This window comes from Entelurus aequoreus, linkage group LG13, assembly GCF_033978785.1.
Source record: "Entelurus aequoreus isolate RoL-2023_Sb linkage group LG13, RoL_Eaeq_v1.1, whole genome shotgun sequence".
NCBI lineage: Eukaryota > Metazoa > Chordata > Actinopteri > Syngnathiformes > Syngnathidae > Entelurus > Entelurus aequoreus.
The window spans coordinates 41875776-41896235 of record NC_084743.1 but is presented as its reverse complement, the minus strand read 5'-3'; the positions used below and the strand labels follow the sequence as shown (position 1 = coordinate 41896235).

Sequence of the window (20460 nt, the reverse complement as noted above, 5' to 3'; positions counted from 1 at the left end):
ACAAAAGAAAATGAGTACTAACTACTAAAATTCTCATTGCTTCAGTCAACACAGATTGTGCCGATGAACGGTCTACACAATGGCCCTCTTTTACTGCAACACTGGTGTCTGCAATAAAAGGAGCCAGGGCTTGGGCTTACTATTGTGTCTGTGTGTGTATGTTGTTTTTGTCTGAGAAGGAAGACTAAGTGATACTCAGATGAAGAGCAAGTGGAGTTTTTCGTCAAAGATATTACAGTTTTAATTCGGACTAATTTAATCAAGTAAGTATTTATTTACCAACTAAATCAATGCATGTCTATGAAGGTTCTCATTCATTCAGGTCATTGTCATCTCAGGGCATTTAATCGATCACATCTGGACTGCTTGGTTTATCTTAGAAGACGTTTTGTCGCTCATCCGAGTAGGTTTCATCAGTTCAGGCTCATAGACTTATATTGGTCAGATCTAGTCCAGCGGCTGGTGCCAAAACCCCAAATATTTATACTCTAAAAAACAGGAGGGTGTGCCTGGACAAGGATGGTTTCTCGTAGTGAGAAAAACAACTGTTTTAATGCAAACGAGCAATCTTAACTGTCAAAGTTGTTTTTTGGAGTATAAACATTTGGGGTTTCGGCACCAACCGCTGGACTAGATCTGACCAATCTAAGTCTATGAGCACGAACTGATGAAGCCTACTTGGATGAGCGGCGAAACATCTTCCAAGGCAAACCAAGCAGTCCAGTTGCAATCGATTGAATGCCCTGAGATAAATCAATGCAATGTTTTATTGGGATTTTTGTCTCTAAAGTATTAGTAGTTAAATGCTGTGATAGACAGGTTAAACGCTGCAACTCAGAAGATAATTTACAATAAAAAACATCAACAGTAAGAACATTTTTAATTTTCCTGAGGGAACTCTCCTGAAGGAATCAATAAAGTACTATCTATCTATTTAACTCCTGCTACCTTATATAAACATGGTAATAATGCCATATGATAATGTCAACATGAGGATAACACCGTATAATAACTTTGTCATAAGAATTATGTATGATAATATCAACATGAGAACAACACTGCGGACAATCTTAACAAGGACAGTAGAGTATCATAATATGTATTATGTACATTTTATATATGTATATATATTGTATATATTAGAGCTGTCAAAGTTAACGTGATAACGCGTTAACTATACATTTCAATAACGGCACCATTTTTTTTTTTTTTAACGGGCGATTAACGCAAACACTTTCTTTTTGACCCTCCTGCCGTGCCGTAGCGGGGTGAACTTGGCTGCAGTTTACTTGTTACTGATGAGCCACAAGCGAGCAGAAGTGGCCAAAGGAAAATCTACATTATGGAAATATCAGGTTCAAAGCCATGGCAAGTTGTTCTCCCGACAAGAAAGGACAATTTTTCGCCATGAGAAGAGGAGACATCCCTGCAGCAAACACCTGCTGCGCGCATTGTTCGGTGGGTGGTGCTTCACTTTGGAGTTCAAATTACGGTTAAAGTCCAGTGATAACATAACATTTACATTGTTACTGTGACTGATTTAGTAAGTAAGATGACATAAAATCTCAACATAAATGAAAGACGGTAGGCAGGATGTCGAAATGTGACTTTTTCTATTGCAATCGATCCGACATCAAAACATATCAAGACACTTTCTTAAACCAATAACACACTTTTCCGGCTTCAAAATTAAAGTGCTACGCTATACATCCGGTTTAAATATGTCTAGGGTTTCTCCTTAATGTACAGGCTTAATATTAGCCACCACACCTAACAAAATAAAGTGATATAATGTATTGTAGCGTTCAGAAGTAAACAGTCTGATGCTCTTTTTAGCTTTTATGGCCAATTTTATGATAACATCGAGCCCAATTCCAGCAAGTATTTTCTCCGTGCACAAACATCTGCCTCTGTGCTTCACTTCAAGACAAACAATTTGTTCATTCTCCGCTGACACGGTGTGTTGAAAGACAATGGGAAAATGACCACCAAAACACACTAACATACATACATACATAACACCAGCCATACGGGTTGTCCGGAGCGAAGGGAGCGTGTCCGCGTGGTTGTATTTTAATATATTCAAGATATACCCACGGACAGCGACCTTCACAATTTAAGATGATACTTTTAATGAGAGAAAGACTCCTAGCAACGCGAAGCAAGTGTGAGATCAGGCTCTCTGTGGCTCGCTTTTCATCACGGACATGGCGCGACAGAATCTAAACAAAGTCTCTAAACACGAGTACAGTTGCCAAAAACACTAGAAATAGATGCTAGATTTGTTGCCAATTATTTTTTATTACAGAAAAAGTGACTAAAAGGATTGGAGAAATCTCTTAAAAAAAAAATATATATATATTTTTTTAAATTCTCAAAGTACAGCAACAATTTAAAAATAGAACAAAACGATATAAAGCAAGAACAATAGAATGTTAATACCATACTTAATAACATATTTGTTTTAAATGTATAATCACATCCCTTTTTAAAGAATATATGCTTCATAACAAATCATGCTATATCGACCACGCTCCTAACCACGCCCCTACCGCCACAGGTATTTTGGCAATTTAGGGGCAACCCTTACATTAACAAAATTAAAATGTCTTACATTACAATCACGCTTTGTCAGAGATGTTTTGTAATGTCATTCTGTGATACTTGCCTCTAAAGAAATGCGAGTACATCAGTTGAGGAATATGGGGTCAGGTAGGGTTGGAGGGGGATTGTGTAAATTCTTTTATAACATGTCAACAGGTCGAGTCCTCATTTACAGAATGATTAGCAGGCTCAATATTACATTTTATCAATTAATAGAAGGTTAAAACATTGTCATGCAGCAATATGAAGCCACCCCCCTGAAAATGATCTGTCTAGGGCAGGGGTCGGCAACCTTTACCACTCAAAGAGCCATTTTGGCAAGTTTCACAAATTAAAGAAAGTAATGGGAGCCACAAAAAAAAATTTAAAATTTAAAATGAAAAACACCGCATACAAAGCTTAAATGCTTTGTGCTATGTTAACCAGGGGTCTCCGACACACGCACCGGCACGCACTTTAATGTGGAAATTTGATGTTAGTGCAGCCAAGCGTCATACTTTCCAACCATTTCATTTTTCCCGGGAGACTCCCGAATATCAGAGCGTGATGACACTGCATTTGGCGCCCTCTACAGTCTGCCCTAACAGTGTACCTGCTCGACCACACGTAGAATGCAATTTCAGCTTGCTCACGTAAGTGACAGCAAGGCGTACTACCTCAGCAGCCACACATCTTACACTGACGGTACCAATACCCAGAATCCCATGCAGCCCTAACTCTTCCGCTCAACCAACGCACGGAGAGGGGGGGGTTGATGTGTGGGGGGATTTGGTGGTAGCGGGGGTGTATAATGTAGACCGGAAGAGTTAGGGCTGCATGGGATTCTGGGTAATGGTTCTGTTGTGTTTATGTTGTGTTACGGTGGGATGTTCTCCAGAAATGTGTTTTTCATTCTTTTTTGGTGTGGGTTCACAGTGTGGCGCATATTTGTAACGTAACAATGTTAAAGTTGTTTGATACGGCTACCGTCAGTGTAAGCTGTGTGGCTGATGAGTAAGTATGCTTTGCTGTCTCCTGTGTGTGCAAGTAATAACAACATGCAACATGTGGCTGGACTGGCACGCTGTATGTAAATGCTATAGAGGACAATTACTGCAGTGCAATTAGGGCACGCCCTTTATTTAGTAATTAGAGTGTAAATAGGATTATTTTTTCCCTGGGAGTAATCTATGAGAGACACTGAGATCCATAAGTCTCCTGGGAAAATCGGGGGGGTCGGCATGTATGTAGCTGAGCCGCATCAGAGTGGTCAAAGAGCCGCATGCGGCTCCGGAGCCGCGGGTTGCCGACCCCTGGTCTAGGGTACACTTATTAATGGAAACAAAACTTTTGGCTTTTTGTACCATCCATTTGCCTTTTTAAAGCATTACATGGTTTCAATTCTTTAAGATGTCACTAAACTTCTCAAACAATCAATCAATGATTCAATGAAATATTATACCAATCTGTGATTATTCGTGATTAAATTTAAGTTAACTATGAACAATCCGATTATTGCGATTAAATATATTAATAGTTTGACAGCCCTAATATATATATAAATACACACACACACATAAATATACATACACATGATAAAAAAAGAGAAAAAATTATACCAGCACAAAGTGCTGCCACGCACACCCCAAAGAACATTTTGAAAATCAAGACTACATTTCCTGCAGTTGGGTACATTTCCACACCATATTTTACCTTTACATCATTATTATCTACAAACTTCTTTAGGCTGTCTTTTTGACAGTTACATGTAATGTACCACAGAATTAAAACTGTTTTTAGTAGATAATTTACAAACATTATTTTAATTGCAAATGTAATGTAAAATTCTATAACATGCACACAAAGAACTCAGAAAACGTTTCCCATTTGACAACTCTATCCTGTAACCACGCCCCTTCGGGTAACATACTTCCGATGTTGTGACCTTTGTTTACAATCCATCATGTCAAAAATATACCTTCTCACTAATAAATACTAATAGATACTAGGGTTGGCCCGATACCAATAATTTAATACCGATAACGGTACCAAAATGTATATCGATACTTTTCAATACTTTCCAAATAAAGGGAACTACGAAAAATGTCAATATTGGCTTTATTTTAACATAAAATCTTACACTACATTAAACAGTCACAGTCAAAGAACAATTTTACAAGGTTAAAATATAAATTAAAAGGCATTGAAATGGCATCGACCCTGGAGGGAACGTCTTCCCTGTGCTTCTCGACTACAGTCTGCACTGGAGCAAACAGGTGTAACAACTACATTATTACCTGTCACTTTTTACAACTCCTTGTGCAGATCTGAATGCTTATTATTTAGATGTTTACCTATGTTCTTATACGTAAACTAACCAATCATCAATGATGTTTCCCGTGTAGTTTGTCCCCTGCCCGTGGAGTTGCTTCGCTACGTAGCTTCACTTTTTAAGTTAATAATTTTTAATGGAAACCCGTAGTTTTTAACACTGGATTATCAAAAACCGTACCCATTACGGGAAAAACTTAGTTGTTGGCAGGTATGGCAAAGAGACTGATCAAGATTTTAAAACACAATGTATGTCGGAAAAACAAAGAAAAACGGAAAATAATTTTTTATATTTTTACAGAGATAAAAAAAGATGGATTTCCCACTACAAACAGAAAATTCACATGCCTGCTAAAATACTTTGTATATATATTTCACGACAGACCAGTCTAACCTCACCTTACTGGAGACCAGTTTGACATTTCCTGATGCCAAGGCAACTGCAGTATCAGCCATCACCTCAGCCTTGATAGAGCCAAGGCCTCCAGTGGCACTGGTCTTGATGAAGCTGTCTAACACCACATCCAACAGATCTGTTATCTAAGGAGAGAGCATTTTGAAATAACTAAAAAAGATCATATTCAATGAAGAACAACTCTACACAGGTGGAGCCATATGGCCATTCAGTTTGAAAGGTTTCATAAGTGATTGGTGTGGTGGACTCACCTGGCCCAAGCTGCCCCAGATCTTCGCTTGGATAGAGGGATACATCTGCTTTTCGTTGATGGTCATGGTGATGAGCTTGTCCAAAATGGCAGTGACACGCTGGCGCTTGGCATCATCATTGTGCTTACAAAAGCGAACAAGGTTTAGCAGCCAGGGTGTCATGTACTCCAAACAAAGATGCTTCAGCTCAATACCTGCAGAACAACAATTAATTATGTAAGCTGCATATTACATTTCCTCAACTAGTGGCCACTAGTCATGTAACAGTGCGCCGCAATCACGGTTCGGTATGTACCTGGTTTTACAGGTCAGGGTTAAGATTATTTTTGGATACAGGAAGGAAATGAAACATAAAACAACTGCAAACTGCTAGCATATTATTTGCCGCAATTTAGGATATAAAAAGTCCCATATTGTCAAAAAACAAAGATACTATTTCCAAGAGAACGGCAGTCACATTGTGGTAGTTTGGGGCAGATGTCATTGCCTAGATTGCATATTTGGCCATGGGACGCACAATATCGGGCACAAAATGAGGGAAATTCCCCCTATGGTGCTATATTTATGTGTTTATGAGCAAGGTTGAACAGGTAGTGTTGAGTATTAAACTCTGCAACAGGTGTGGAATATTGACCGGTCTGGGGTTCCTTCCGGTCAGAGAATACAAAGTCATCAGATACTGTAGTCAACTTGAATTGCATTGTCTTGCATCTCAGGTTACATTAGTACACAGTATTCTGTCATGAATATGACATGCATTGTGTATAAATTTAAATTTAATTAGAAAAATTGCAGCCAATATACTTGCATAAAATAAGTGTAAATGAAAGTGTAGTTCTTAATTAGCATATGCAGATTAGCCATAAAAGCTTATTTGTTTAGTAGTCAGATGCTATTCACTAAATAAACACAGCTGTCATATGATGATAGACAAACATCAATAATAAAACAACACACACTTCAAGAAACCATTCACAATACATCTCATAAAGCGTTCGGAAACACCAATGACATCTGCACCAATAAAACGCTACCGATTGTGACATATGAAAGAAACAGAAGTAGATGTTTTAACGTAATATTTTTTAAAATAACAGTTTCGCATTAAACATAATTTAGCACCAAATCTAATTATAGCGATCCTAACTAATTAATTTATTCATCTCTTCCCATCCCTATTGAACAATAGCGAAACAAGGTTTTTCTTGACATTATCACCAGCCATGACTCCTGCTAGCCATAGGCTAATTTGCACTCCAATCGCCAGCAACTTGAGGGTTACAGGTTCGATTAATCACGCAATTTATTTTGAGGACTTATGCTCCTTTACCTTAACTGTGGATGATTACCTGAAAGGCGGCGCAGGTTGCTATACAGTCAGTGATCAGGTCAATGCTAAGTGCTGGGATGAGTGAGGCGACTCACTGGTGTGCTTGGTGGCATATTTTGTTTCAAAATACACTCTGACTGCACTCTAGAAAATACTTTTACCAAGTTTTTGAGCAAATAAATGACATGCAAAAAAGCAAACATATTTTTTAAATATTTGTGTCTAACATTCTGATAATAAAATTGCATTTTCATCAAAATGTTGGGGTCTTTTTACATTTATATTGTGTAAACAATTAACGGTAATTTATTGTCTAAACACAATTGTCAATTACACAATTAAACACGAGGTCAAATTGATTGAATAAATAATCATTTGACAGCACTAGTAGATACTGTACTTACCTCAGTCAATCAATCAATCAATCACAAGTAATATATATAGCCCTTGATCACAAATGCCTCAAAGGGCTGCACAAACCGCAACGACATCCTGAGGTCAACAGCTTTATATTGTTCTTAATTGTAATCGGCAGCATCGAAGCACGTAAACACTCAGAAATAATTACGGTTGGTTTATTACCAGATGTAAATGAGTTCCCTGTGCAGTATTAAATATGATCTTTAGTTAGACTACATGAAGACAGCGTTGTTAAGTTAGTGCAGCTCATGGTGTTAGAGGTACTTACTGGATTTGCTGAATCCAGAGATGCACTCCTCCAGAAACTCTAGCGTCAGATGGGGTTCATTGGCAGCTAGTGTCTTACTGATGGACACTATGAAAAGAGTGTTGTTGGCTGGAATGCAGAGGCCTGATGTCTCCAACAACTGGCCTTCTATCTTTAAGTTGAACGTGCAAGTCAAAGCACACAATAGATTATAAGCTGCAGACCTAAGCAAGAATGGAAAAGAGAGAAGTTTTAAAATGGTTATGCTGTAGAAAAAAATCATTTTAGGATGACAAATTGAAGGTTATTAACGAGAACTTTCATCTGTGGAAACTTCCATCACTTAAGGCTAGAGATGGGAATCGAAAACTGGTTCTTTTTCAGAACTAGTTCCCAGTGTATCGATTCCTTGGAATCGCTTGCCATTTTTAAAAACAGTTCCCTTATTGATTCTTCTGGGTGGGAATTGCGTAGAAACGTCAGATCGCAATATGGCGGTGCCTGAGCGCAGCAAACACTCTAAAGTTGACTACATTTTACAAGAAAAGACTGCAACAGCGCTACTTGAAATAATTATAAGGCTGCTACTTCATCAAGGAGGACATACGGGCAATATGCTGAAACATTTTACCACAAAGCATGCAATAATTATAAATGGAAGTCATGTTTTAAGCGCTCCAATCTAATCCAATCAGCAGTAATGCTTGCACGTCATCTAAATACAATAGGTACTAACTAACAGCCTATCATGTTAGCCCTATTTTTTGTTTAAATGAATGCCTTCTCATTTACAAACCCCGTTTCCATATGAGTTGGGAAATTGTGTTAGATGTAAATATAAACGGAATACAATGATTTGCAAATCCTTTTCAACCCATATTCAATTGAATGCACTACAAGACAAGATATTTGATGTTCAAACTCATAAACTTTACTTTTTTTTTTGCAAATAATAATTAACTTAGAATTTCATTGCTGCAACACGTGCCAAAGTAGTTGGGAAAGGGCATTTTCACCACTGTGTTACATGGCCTTTCCTTTTAACAACACTCAGTAAACGTTTGGGAACTGAGGAGACACATTTTTTAAGCTTTTCAGGTGGAATTCTTTCCCACTCTTGCTTGATGTACAGCTTAAGTTGTTCAACAGTCCGGGGGTCTCCGTTGTGGTATTTTAGGCTTCATAATGTACCACACATTTTCAATGGGAGACAGGTCTGGACTACAGGCAGGCCAGTCTAGTACCCGCACTCTTTTACTATGAAGCCACGTTGATGTAACATGTGGCTTGGCATTGTCTTGCTGAAATAAGCAGGGGCGTCCATGGTAACGTTGCATGGATGGCAACATATGTTGCTCCAAAACCTGTATGTACCTTTCAGCATTAATGGCGCCTTCACAGATGTGTAAGTTACCCATGTCTTGGGCACTAATACACCCCCATACCATCACAGATGCTGGCTTTTCAACTTTGCGCCTATAACAATCCGGATGGTTCTTTTCCTCTTTGGTCCGGAGGACACGACGTCCAGTTTCCAAAAACAATTTGAAATGTGGACTCGTCAGACCACAGAACACTTTTCCACTTTGTATCAGTCCATCTTAGATGAGCTCAGGCCCAGCGAAGCCGACAGTGTTTCTGGGTGTTGTTGATAAACGGTTTTCGCCTTGCATAGGAGAGTTTTAACTTGCACTTACAGATGTAGCGACCAACTGTAGTTACTGACAGTGGGTTTCTGAAGTGTTCCTGAGCCCATGTGGTGATATCCTTTACACACTGATGTCGCTTGTTGATGCAGTACAGCCTGAGGGATCGAAGGTCACGGGCTTAGCTGCTTACGTGCAGTGATTTCTCCAGATTCTCTGAACCCTTTGATGATATTACGGACCGTAGATGGTGAAATCCCTAAATTCCTTGCAATAGCTGGTTGAGAAAAGTTTTTCTTAAACTGTTCAACAATTTGCTCACGCATTTGTTGACAAAGTGGTGACCCTCGCCCCATCCTTGTTTGTGAATGACTGAGCATTTCATGGAATCTACTTTTATACCCAATCATGGCACCCACCTGTTCCCAATTTGCCTGTTCACCTGTGGGATGTTCCAAATAAGTGTTTGATGAGCATCCCTCATCTTTATCAGTATTTATTGCCACCTTTCCCAACTTCTTTGTCACGTGTTGCTGGCATCAAATTCTAAAGTTAATGATCATTTGCAAAACAATTTTTTTTATCAGTTTGAACATCAAATATGTTGTCTTTGTAGCATATTCAACTGAATATGGGTTGAAAATGATTTGCAAATCATTGTATTCCGTTTATATTTACATCAAACACAATTTCCCAACTCATATGGAAACGGGGTTTGTAAATGAGTATTACGAGAGACAGATTTTGACTGACTGGGCAGTTCATGTCTGCTGCTAGACAAATGTCACCGAGCAGAGACTAAGTGTGTGTTCAAAAGCTTGCATTTACAGTAGGTGAATGTTCAATTGTCGTCAAGAGAAAAGTTGCATATTTTAATGCAACCAGATTTTTTTTCAGTCGTTATATTATAGAGGTGAAACTCAATAAATATGAATATTTAGAATATGGTGTAAAAGTCCATTCATGTCAGCATCTAACTAATTAACTAATCTGTGATATTAACTTATAGTGAGACAAGTCAAGCCATTATGTCTTATAATTTTGATCATCATGGCTTACAGTTTTTGAAACCTTACATTTTCTGAGATTTTTAATTCAACGTTGATTAAATTGTTAAATTCTAAAGAAGAATATACATTTCTTAGATGTACAACATTTTTATTTTTCCTTTTATGCTACATATGTGCCTCTTAAGACCTCACTGTAGGGTTTGTAAGGTCATGTTACCTCTAAACTAAACTAAATTGATGCTAATCCACCTTTTTTTCTCTTTTTTCCCCCCCAAAAAAGAATCAATAATAGAACCGTTTAGGAACCTAATCGTTAAGCAGAATCGAAAGTGGAATAGGAACAGCAAAAATCTTAAAAATTCCCATTCCTGCTCAAGGGCATTTCAAACTTTTCAGCCCACAAAAAAGTATTACCAGTATTATGAATATAAGTAGTACTGTGAAAACATATGCACATTCAATTTATATGTAGATACATATCTAACCTGCAACATGCAAAAGACTTCTGGCCAATATTGGCAATCATGAAATTTAAGCACGTCACCGTAGACCACTGACAAATTACAGCAGAGTAGGCTTGGTGGGAGAATTAGGATAAGAATGGCGATTTGTTCTCTATATAATTTTGAGGTTTATAGAGTATTTCAATAAGAGAAACTTACTAAAGCTGCCACCCTGGATCCAATATAATTGTAAAAGACCCTGTAACAAGCTGGATTTGGCACCTTTAATACATCCTATTTTAGGTTTAAAAGTTTAATTAAATTTGGCACATTTTGATTTAATTCATTTTGGACATTTAAAGTTTATAAATGTTGGCCAGAAATGTAACTGCATTTTTCACTGCTAAAATACAAGCATTTTGCAAACAGTCTGTCACATACTAAGTAGAACCTTAAGCTGTCTATACCACTGCAACAAGTGGTATACACACAATGTAATGTTCTTTAAAAAGTACTGTAGCAAAGAATTGTAACAGATTTGAAGAACTGACCTGAGACTGGGGTCAGAACTGCCCAGGTTGAGCAGAGCGATATTAAGCAGCGTGCCGGGAACATCTTTAGGCCGGATCTTAGTGTGCTGGGGAATTGAATCCGGCTGAGATAGCTCCCATCGTGTTCGAATATGGATGATAGACTGAACGATTGCGTCACATTCTTGATGCATGAAAGTAAGTGGTGTGCCCTGGTTGGCCATGGTGAGGGTAAACTGGCTCTCATCGACCAGACAAATCTCTTCAATCTCTGAGGCATAGTAGACATCATTAAGGAAGACAGGCTGCCCCAGAACACGCGTCCGTTCAGCTGAGGTCACCTGCACTGCTGTTGAGCCGACCTGAAATTATATTGGTAAACAAAATATAGTCTGCTTAGATGAGTAATGTTACAAAATAAAATAAAGTACCTTCATTGATTAAAAACCTCACCTTAATTGAGACCTTGGTGTCTTTGTGAGCCAGTTTCAGAGCATTATGGAACACTTTGAGATCTTCTTCCAGAGTGAGTGTGGCAGCAGGGAGCTTCTGTTGGTCAGGTTCTATGTGTTCAGCAAGCTTAGCTGGAGAATCGATGAACTGGAGCCGCTTGCTTCCCTTCAAGCCGGTCAGTAGACGCTCATGGTATTTAGTGTACTCTCTTACCCAAGTATTGCAATTGTACACAAAGACAGCTGCCACATTTTCATAGGCAAAACCCGGAAAGACCACAAACCACTTGGACAAAAAGTCAGTCTTGAAGCGGTTACTCGGGCCCACATGAGTCAAGTCTACCACAATCTCATAGGGCTTGGCATAGTAGGGTTTCAGGGTAAGGAGTACATGGTAGATTAGCAGGTCTCCGTTTATCTGGCCAGTTTTGAATCTAAACAAAAAACAAACAAACAATTATTCAATGAAAAATACAGATAGAAAGTTGTGTGCTGCCTAAATAATACTATGTTTGGGTTTTGAACATATAAGGGAGCACTTACACTAGGCCATTTGTACCGCGCTTAGGCCCACTATCATCTAAAATCCAGCATGGTTGGCTAGTGTGAGTCCTTTTATCCGTAAAGTTTGAAACTGTTCCTCGGCTCTGGCACACTTGGGAGTGGTGGGCCCTGGCCTGGTACAATTGGTCATGCACGTGTACATGCCCAACTGTAACCAAGTCACAGAATGTTTGTAATGCAATTGCCACAAATTTTGAAATATGTGATGTACCATATCGTAACTGTATGCATGTTTTGAAATAAATCCAAACCATAACTACCATGACAATCGCTACTTTAAATAAGAACGTTTTGAGTTTCGTTCCTATAACAGCGCTGTAAATCAAGTTTAAGTGTAAATCAGAACTTACACCTACGATTTTTTATCCTGCACTACCATGAGCTAATGCAACGAAATTTCCATCTTATCTGTACTGTAAAGTTCAAATTTGAATGACAATAAAAAGGAAGTCGAAGTCCAATAATAATGACCAACTGTCCAAGTCAACAGAAGGACAGTACAATGGAACCTTGAATAAAGAACACCTCTATTTGCGCTCTATTCGGTCTACGAATGTTTAGATCGAGCAAAATTTGCCTCGGTGTGCGACCCATGTCTCTGTGTACGATCGCTTCATTTATTATTCTATTATTTATTAATTTTGTGTGCCGCTGTAAGCTTTATGGGGGCTGCCATTTTGATGACATCGCCATATTAAGGAGGTTGGCCCCTGACGTCACATCATATTTACATGTTTGAAAAAGGACAGCAGTGGTGGCGACAATGGCATACGGATTGCCTCACAAATATGGAAGAAACATGACCACAACTTCAACCATTATCAAAAAAAGACGTTTATATGGTTTCTGACTTTGCCAAAGGGTTTAAATATCTTCGCAAGGACAAAGAGAAAGTGCAAGACAAGATGGAAAAGCTGTTGCTAGTGTAGATAAATGAGAAGCGGCTAGCTGGCGATAGCATTTTGAGGCTACCATTTATGGCAACTTGATGTCCAAATAAAAAAAATAAAAAAAATTTAAGGCGAGCCATGGGTGTTCGTTAAAGTAAAAAAAAAAATTTTAAAAAAGGAGCTGTCCTTCACAGCATCGGTGCAGCCTGGCACGACTGCTCAGACAAAGCTGCTGCTTCAAGACTGGATTTTTGGGGGGGGGGAAATGTCAGAGGGGATCTTTATTACAGCAAAGGAGAATGCTGCAGGACACAAGCCGATGGAGGACTGACTCACACTGCTAGTTTGTGCTAACGCTGGCGGTAGCTGGAAGGTGACTCTATGCTTCTTTACTACTCCCAGACTGTTCAACAAATGCCACAAATATTCAAGGACACATGGTAAAATTATTTTTCTTTTTTGTTTTTTATTGTAGCAACATGCTTTGTAACATTTTGGAGTGCACCAAAGGGACTTTTGTGTGTGTGCGGACGCATCGACAGTTAAGCTGGCTGTTGTTGTTGCTGTTGTGTTTGGATAAACAAAGATTGTTGAGCCATTACCTGCTTGTTATGTTGGTTTGATACATACACAGTATATACACACATTATAGTGTCTTCAAAGTGTGTATTTTCTTTATATAAAATAGGGACTTATGTTGGGAAGAACCAATAATTATTGTTTACATTCTTTTCTATGGGGAAATCTGTTTCACTATACCAACATTTGCTGGGGAACCATGTTCCTAAACCAATTAAGTTCGTAAATCGAGGTTACACTGTACCTTTCTCTTGGATTCGCAGTAAATGTGGTCTACACCACAATCCACCCAATTTCTTCAACAGAAAACTGGATAAATACTGCGATCTTGGGCATTGCAACGCCAAGGTCTGAGACAAGATAACAAGGGATTGCAAAATGCAAGAAGCCACACACAATAGTATGTACTAAAGCTTATACTCCCCAATGCCATAAATAATGCCAATCATGATAATGGTGGTTATTGGGCGGATATGAAATGTCAAATAGAGTCATTGCTACTATAATGCTAACTCTCATACAACACACCTTATACAGCAGACCTGGGCATTCTGCGGCCTGCGGGCCGCATCCGGCCCTTTGTACGTCCCTGTCCGGCCCGCGTGAGGCCAATCATGAATTACAAAATAAATTTAAAAAAGTATCTATCTCGAGTGTGCAATACAACGGTGCTGCTTTTGTTTTGAAAAGCGTTATTTGTATGACTTCCGTGTGGATGTATGCTCGTGCGTGCTGCGGCAATCACAAATTACAAAATAAATTTAAAAAAACATCTATGTCGTGCGTGCAATACAACTGTGCTGCTTTTATTTTGAAAAGTGTTATTTATGGGCGGTCCGCCCGGTTATCCCCGAGACTCTAAAAAAAGAAAAGGTGATGACGAATGGCGTGTTTTCAACAAGACATGGACTGCCAAGTAAAGGTAAAGCCGTGTGGATGGATGGATGTTGCTGTGTTTAAAGAATATAGTGTAACGACCTGCTGAAGTTGTTGTCTTCTTGAGTTGCTTAAATGAGGAGTGAGGATATGTGCGTGTGAAAGGAACGAGATAAGTTGAGCTGTGTTAGTATAGCTTGCTCAATAAAAGTTTAAAAAGAGCGTCGGACTTTGTGTGCACTTCTTCTGGACGCTACAATTGGTGGCAGAAGTAAAACTTTGCGCATACTGCACTGCTTAAATGTGTGCGCAGGAAGTGTTGTGTAAGAATGTGTTAAAAATAAAACAATCAAAAGCCATCTGCTTTTGTATAAAGATAAGTTAGGTTAAATGAAAATATTATTATTTTTTATCTTACGGTATATCAAAAATAATTTAAGCAAAATTTCATTGAAATATTGTCGGTGTGGCCCTCCAGCAGTGCTCGGGTTGCTCATGCGGCCCCCGGTAAAAATTAATTGCCCACCCCTGTTATACAGTATGTACTGCACAACTTCCTACATAAGTAATATATTGTTTGGAGGAACCTGGGCATTGCACATGTTCAGTATTTCAGGACAGATGTTGTTCAGTCTATGTACATTTTTAAATGTATTATTGTGTTAGTGCATGTGCCTCACAACACGAAGGTCCTGAGTAGTTCTGAGTTCAATTCCGGGCTCGGGATCTTTCTGTGTGGAGTTTGCATGTTCTCTCCGTGACTGCGTGTTTTCCCCCCGGTACTCCGGCTTCCTCCCACCGCCAAAATCATGCACCTGGGGATAGGTTGATTGGCAACACTAAATTGGCCCTAGTCTGTGAATGTGAGTGTGAATGTTGTCTGTCAATGTGTGTTGGCCCTGCGATGAGGTGGCGACTTGTCCAGGGTGTACCCCGCCTTCCGGCCAAATGCAGCTGAGATAGGCTGCATTTGGGACAAGGGACAAGCGGTAGAAAATGGTTGGATGGATGTGTAATTAACACAACTGTCTCTGTTTATGTTGGCAGATTCGTGTTACAAAGCATACAATTTAAACAATTTAAAGGCTGTTCATACCATTTCAAGAGAACACAATCATCGATTGTGCAACTCCACCAAGAACTGTCGAAGGAAGTAAGTATTTTACACAATCTTGTGCAACATTAAACAGTTTAGTCAATATCCTGAAATGTACAATAGACATGATAATTTGAAGACCTCATATCTTTCTTTCTGTGACCTTTTGTGTAATTACAGAAAAGAATGGAAGGAACAAAAGTTTTTTGCCTGTTTCTTATGCCGTTACTCTGTGACACCCAAGCAAACCTTTCACTTCCTGCCTTTGAGTCAAACCAAACTACCAATGGTCCAAAAAACTCTTTTGATATGGTCATCAACGGCACGCGAGCAGACTGCCTGGTTGATGCGGAGATAGGTCTGATTGCTGTAGGAACTGCAGGTGGTCTGATTGTGTGCCTATTGGTAGCCACTGTGGTATTGGCATGCCAAGTCTACCACATTAGGCGCCAGGTTTATGCTCCAAGAACCTCCAACTCCAACATGTACTTGGTGAGTGGTACGGACTACTGGGACACTAATCCACCTGATATTGGAGGACTGGTCGGGCCTTGCGAAACCAGTTTAATGATGGACGAGGTGAGAGCAGAGGAAGAGAATCGGGCTAAAAAACTCAAGCAATGTAAAGGGGCTCGGGCAGAAATTGATCATGGGGCTTTTGCTATGGCTTTTGATCCTGAAGATAAAAAAAGTCAGATGCTGAGCTCAATTTAAAAAAACTATTGTTTAGAAAATCTAAAGGACATTGAGGACAAGCCTCTTGTTGTGTGGCGGTCATGAAAGTTTGGTAAACTCCAGCAAAACCACTGAAGATGACAGCAATGATTCAGTTCAGCATTAATTTAACAGTGTTTAGTTTTCCTGGAGATAAAAGAAAAAGGTGCCTTAACCAGTGGCCCCCAACTTTTTGGGCCAACAAACCTGCTCAAGTTTCCACAATTTTTTGGTGGACCAGCGGATTGGGCTGACGGTCTTTATAACAATCTAATATAGTGATTTAAGGCAATACTGCTACTGTGAGTTACCAATGTATAAAACCAATAAAGGCATCCAGTAACATCAAATTAAAGTGGATACTGACTGGACTGGGCCTGTATATTCTTTTATTCTTGGACTGACGTAAGTATTGTGTGTTTGTATAGATGGACGGTGAAAGCTACAATCTGCATCGTCCACCGAGTACGGTCACACGTTACTTTTAAAGTGTAATTTGTTCAGCAGTCTCACACACACCAACTCCAAATTATTTGAGAGCAGTGAGGGCACCAACAAGATAAAACTTTAAAAATAGTGACGTTTTAGCAAGTAAAACATGAGCAATGTCAAAAAATCTAGTTTTTTAAAAATAATAGGACGTGTTGCTATAACCAAACTAAAACCAATCGGGGAGTTTAGTCACTGAGTTAGGCTACAACTGTGTTTTTTCTTTATTGCAAATGTCATGATTAGAGGGATAAGAATCAAAAACCGGTTCTTCTTCAGAACCAGTTCCAAGTGTATCAATTCCTTCGAATCTGACGGGCTCCAAGGAGGCCAGTACTCGCTCCGGTTCTCGTCTGCCGCTCGACGAATGTCACTGAGCAGTGACTATGTTTGTGGTCAAAGGCTTGTACCCATTTGCCAAAGTAGATGCTTTTAATTTTCGGTAGGTAAAGAAAAGTAGCATGTATTCCTCACACCCATTTCTCACAATAATTTCAATTATACAGCTGGACCAAACATTTTTTTTATAGAAAAAGTCAATATATGTCAGCAATTCAACTTCAAATGTGAAATTAATATGTGATATTAACTTATTACATGCTCTCATATAATACAAACTTTCAGGACTTATGCAGATCACAAATACAAATCAGCACGAATCAGTGGTTAAGAAAAGTTGTGCATGTACTGAAAGGTTTTGCATAATATTGTGAAACAAAACGCAAGATAACATGTCTCCTGACGTATGTATGTTAAAGCACAATACACCTGATTATGGTAGCCATACTGGTGCGGCTTTGTAGCTTACCAAAGTCGTACTTAAACATTTTGACAGATTTTTGAGCGCCGTGTGTCTTGTTCTATATTCTCAATGAAACATCAACGTTTTGGATTACTTTCTTAGTGTCTATACTGGGGCTGCACAATTACTCAGATTTTAAGCCCGGTTATAACTTTGGCTGCTATGATGAAGGGTGATTTTCGGCAATATTAACATTTAAAAAGCAGATTTTGCTGCTTATCAAATCAAGCACTTTTGCAACCACTGCCGCATAGAAAATCCACGAGAAGTGCGCGCATCCGCCCACACCACAGATAATTGTGTATGGGCGCAGCATTACCAAACTTCTCCAGGTCTGCTGCAGCCAATCGCTTTGTTTCACTTTATTTCACACACTTAACTTCTCTGGAGTTTTGACTAAACTATTCATGTTTTGAGAAAATACTGACATGGTAATAGTATTATTGAACAAAAACAAATATTTGTCTTTAAATATATGGATAACATTCATTAAGCCTTTTTATATGACTATTTCATGACAAATAACATGATGATGTTGTGATAATTTGAGTCTTATATTGTAAATAAAAGTATCTTATTTTATAACTATAAGCTGCTACTTTTTTCCAACGCTTTAAACACTTCGGTTTATAAAACGGCGCGGCTAATTTATGGATTTTTCTTCACTAATGGCCATAATGTTTTGAGTTCAAATACTTTTCATATTACCGGTACACCGACAGAGACACTAAAAAGGTTTGTTATTGTTTATGCTACGACACCATCTTTTGGACGAGTTCGCTCACTGCAAGTGCTGCGGGTTGAAAATGTACTTCCTATTTCGTGCCTTGAACTTGCTTGAAAGGTTTCATCATTCAACACTCCAATCAACATTTATAATTTTTACAGCATAACTAAAACAATCGATACTTACTAAATCATCCCATGTGTGATGTCTGTAGGAATGTTTTCATGCATATTTGTATGTGCTATCGTAAAGTAATTAAGCTAGTGTCGTTAACATTAGTGAATATACTAACACATTAACAAGTGTCTGTGTTACTATTATTAACTTACAATTACATTATTTTTGTATGGTTTCAGTTTCATCAATTCACCCAAAAAATCACAGTGGAGTTATTGAGATTGTTTAGCTAATTGGAGAGCTAGCTTCCGCAACTAGTGGGTCCATGCCGATGACTTCTGCTTTGTTTGATCAGCTGTTTTACTGCCGTGTTACAGGCACAGTTTAAAAACAATTAAGGTATATAAATAAACATTTACAAAATCTTTCGTACCGGTATACATCTGCAGCTTATAGTCCGGTGTGGCTAATATATGTAAAAATATTATTTTGTCCAAAATTTTGTGGGTGCGGCTTAAATACTGGTCCGCTCTGTAACCCGGAAAGTATGGTACTGGAGTACCTCAACATACAAGAATTTTAAGATACGAGCGGCCTCTCGGTTTTTTTAAATGTTTTAGGTTGCAAGCTTGAATTTGAGTTATGAGCCTCCTCATTGCCAGTGGGCATAGTAATTGGCATAATTACATTCCCTCCTCAGCCTTCCCGGTAAGGTCTATTCAGTTGTACTGAAGAGGAGGCTACGCCGGATAGTCGAACCTCGGATTCAGGAGGAACAGTGTGGTTTTCGTCCTGGTCGTGGAACTGTGGACCAGCTCTATACTCTCGGCAGGGTCTTTGAGGGTGCATGGGAGTTTGCCCAACCAGTCTACATGTGTTTTGTGGACTTGGAGAAGGCATTCAACCGTGTACCCCGGCAAGTCCTGTGGGGAATGCTCAGAGAGTATGGAGTAACGGACTGTCTTATTGTGGCGGTCCGCTCCCTGTATAATCAGTGTCAGAGCTTGGTCCGCATTGCCGGCAGTAAGTCGGACCCGTTTCCAATGAGGGTTGGACTCCGCCAAGGCTGCCCTTTGTCACCGATTCTGTTCATAACCTTTATGGACAGAATTTCTAGGCGCAGTCAGGGCGTTGAGGGTATCTGGTTTGGTGGCTGCAGGATTAGGTCTCTGCTATTTGCAGATGATGTGGTCCTGATGGCTTCATCTGGCCAAGATCTTCAGCTCTCACTGGATTGGTTCGCAGCAGAGTGTGAAGCGATTGGGATGGGAATCATGGTTCTCGCCCTGAAAAGGGTGGAGTGCCATCTCCGAGTTGGGGAGGAGATCTTGCCCCAAGTGGAGGAGTTCAAGTACCTCAGAGTCTTGTTCACGAGTGAGGGAAGAGTGGATCGTGATATCGACAGGCGGATCGGTGCGACGTCTTCAGTAATTCGGACGCTGTATCGATCCGTTGTGGTGAAGAAGGAGCTGAGCCGGAAGGCAAAGCTCTCGATTTACCGGTCGATCTACATTCCCATCCTCACCTATGGTCATGAGCTATGGGTCATGACTGAAAGGACAAGATCACGGGTACAAGCGGCCGAAATGAGTTTCCTTCACCGGGTGGCGGGGCTCTCCCTTAGAGATAGGGTGAGAAGCTCTGTCATCCAGGAGGAGCTCAAAGTAAAGCCGCTGCTCCTCCACATCGAGAGGAGCCAGATGAGGTGGTTCGGGCATCTGGTCAGGATGTCACCTGAACGCCTCCCTAGGGAGGTGTTTCGGGCACGTCCGACCGGTAGGAGGCCACGGGGAAGACCCAGGACACGTTGGGAAGACTATCTCTCCCGGCTGGCCTGGGAACGCCTCGGGATCCCCCGGGAGGAGCTGGACGAAGTGGCTGGGGAGAGGGAAGTCTGGGCTTCCCTGCTTAGGCTGCTTCCCCCGCGACCCGACCTTGGATAAGCGGA

The 20460-nt window shown here is 39.8% G+C and overlaps 1 protein-coding gene and 1 long non-coding RNA gene across 5 annotated transcripts in view; one reads left to right on the top strand and one right to left on the bottom strand.

The window, feature by feature from the left end:
• The window catches only part of nf1a (neurofibromin 1a), a 223215-nt gene that overhangs the window by 33604 nt on the left and 169151 nt on the right, over window positions 1-20460 (bottom strand). For all 3 annotated transcript variants that reach the window (XM_062067866.1, XM_062067868.1, XM_062067867.1), the window contains 5 exons: window positions 11660-12092; window positions 11228-11568; window positions 7599-7801; window positions 5581-5774; window positions 5314-5454 (listed from right to left, as the gene is read on the bottom strand). In XM_062067866.1, the coding sequence (XP_061923850.1) occupies window positions 5314-5454; window positions 5581-5774; window positions 7599-7801; window positions 11228-11568; window positions 11660-12092 (1312 nt within the window). The remainder of the gene's footprint in view (window positions 1-5313; window positions 5455-5580; window positions 5775-7598; window positions 7802-11227; window positions 11569-11659; window positions 12093-20460) is intronic.
• On the top strand, window positions 145-16742 carry LOC133663413 (uncharacterized). 2 transcript variants are annotated; one of them, XR_009828343.1, is made up of 3 exons: window positions 145-263; window positions 15615-15720; window positions 15844-16742. It is a non-coding gene; the product is annotated as an uncharacterized LOC133663413 (long non-coding RNA). The 2 variants fall into 2 exon arrangements; XR_009828342.1 differs by lacking the exon at window positions 145-263 and adding an exon at window positions 1214-1458.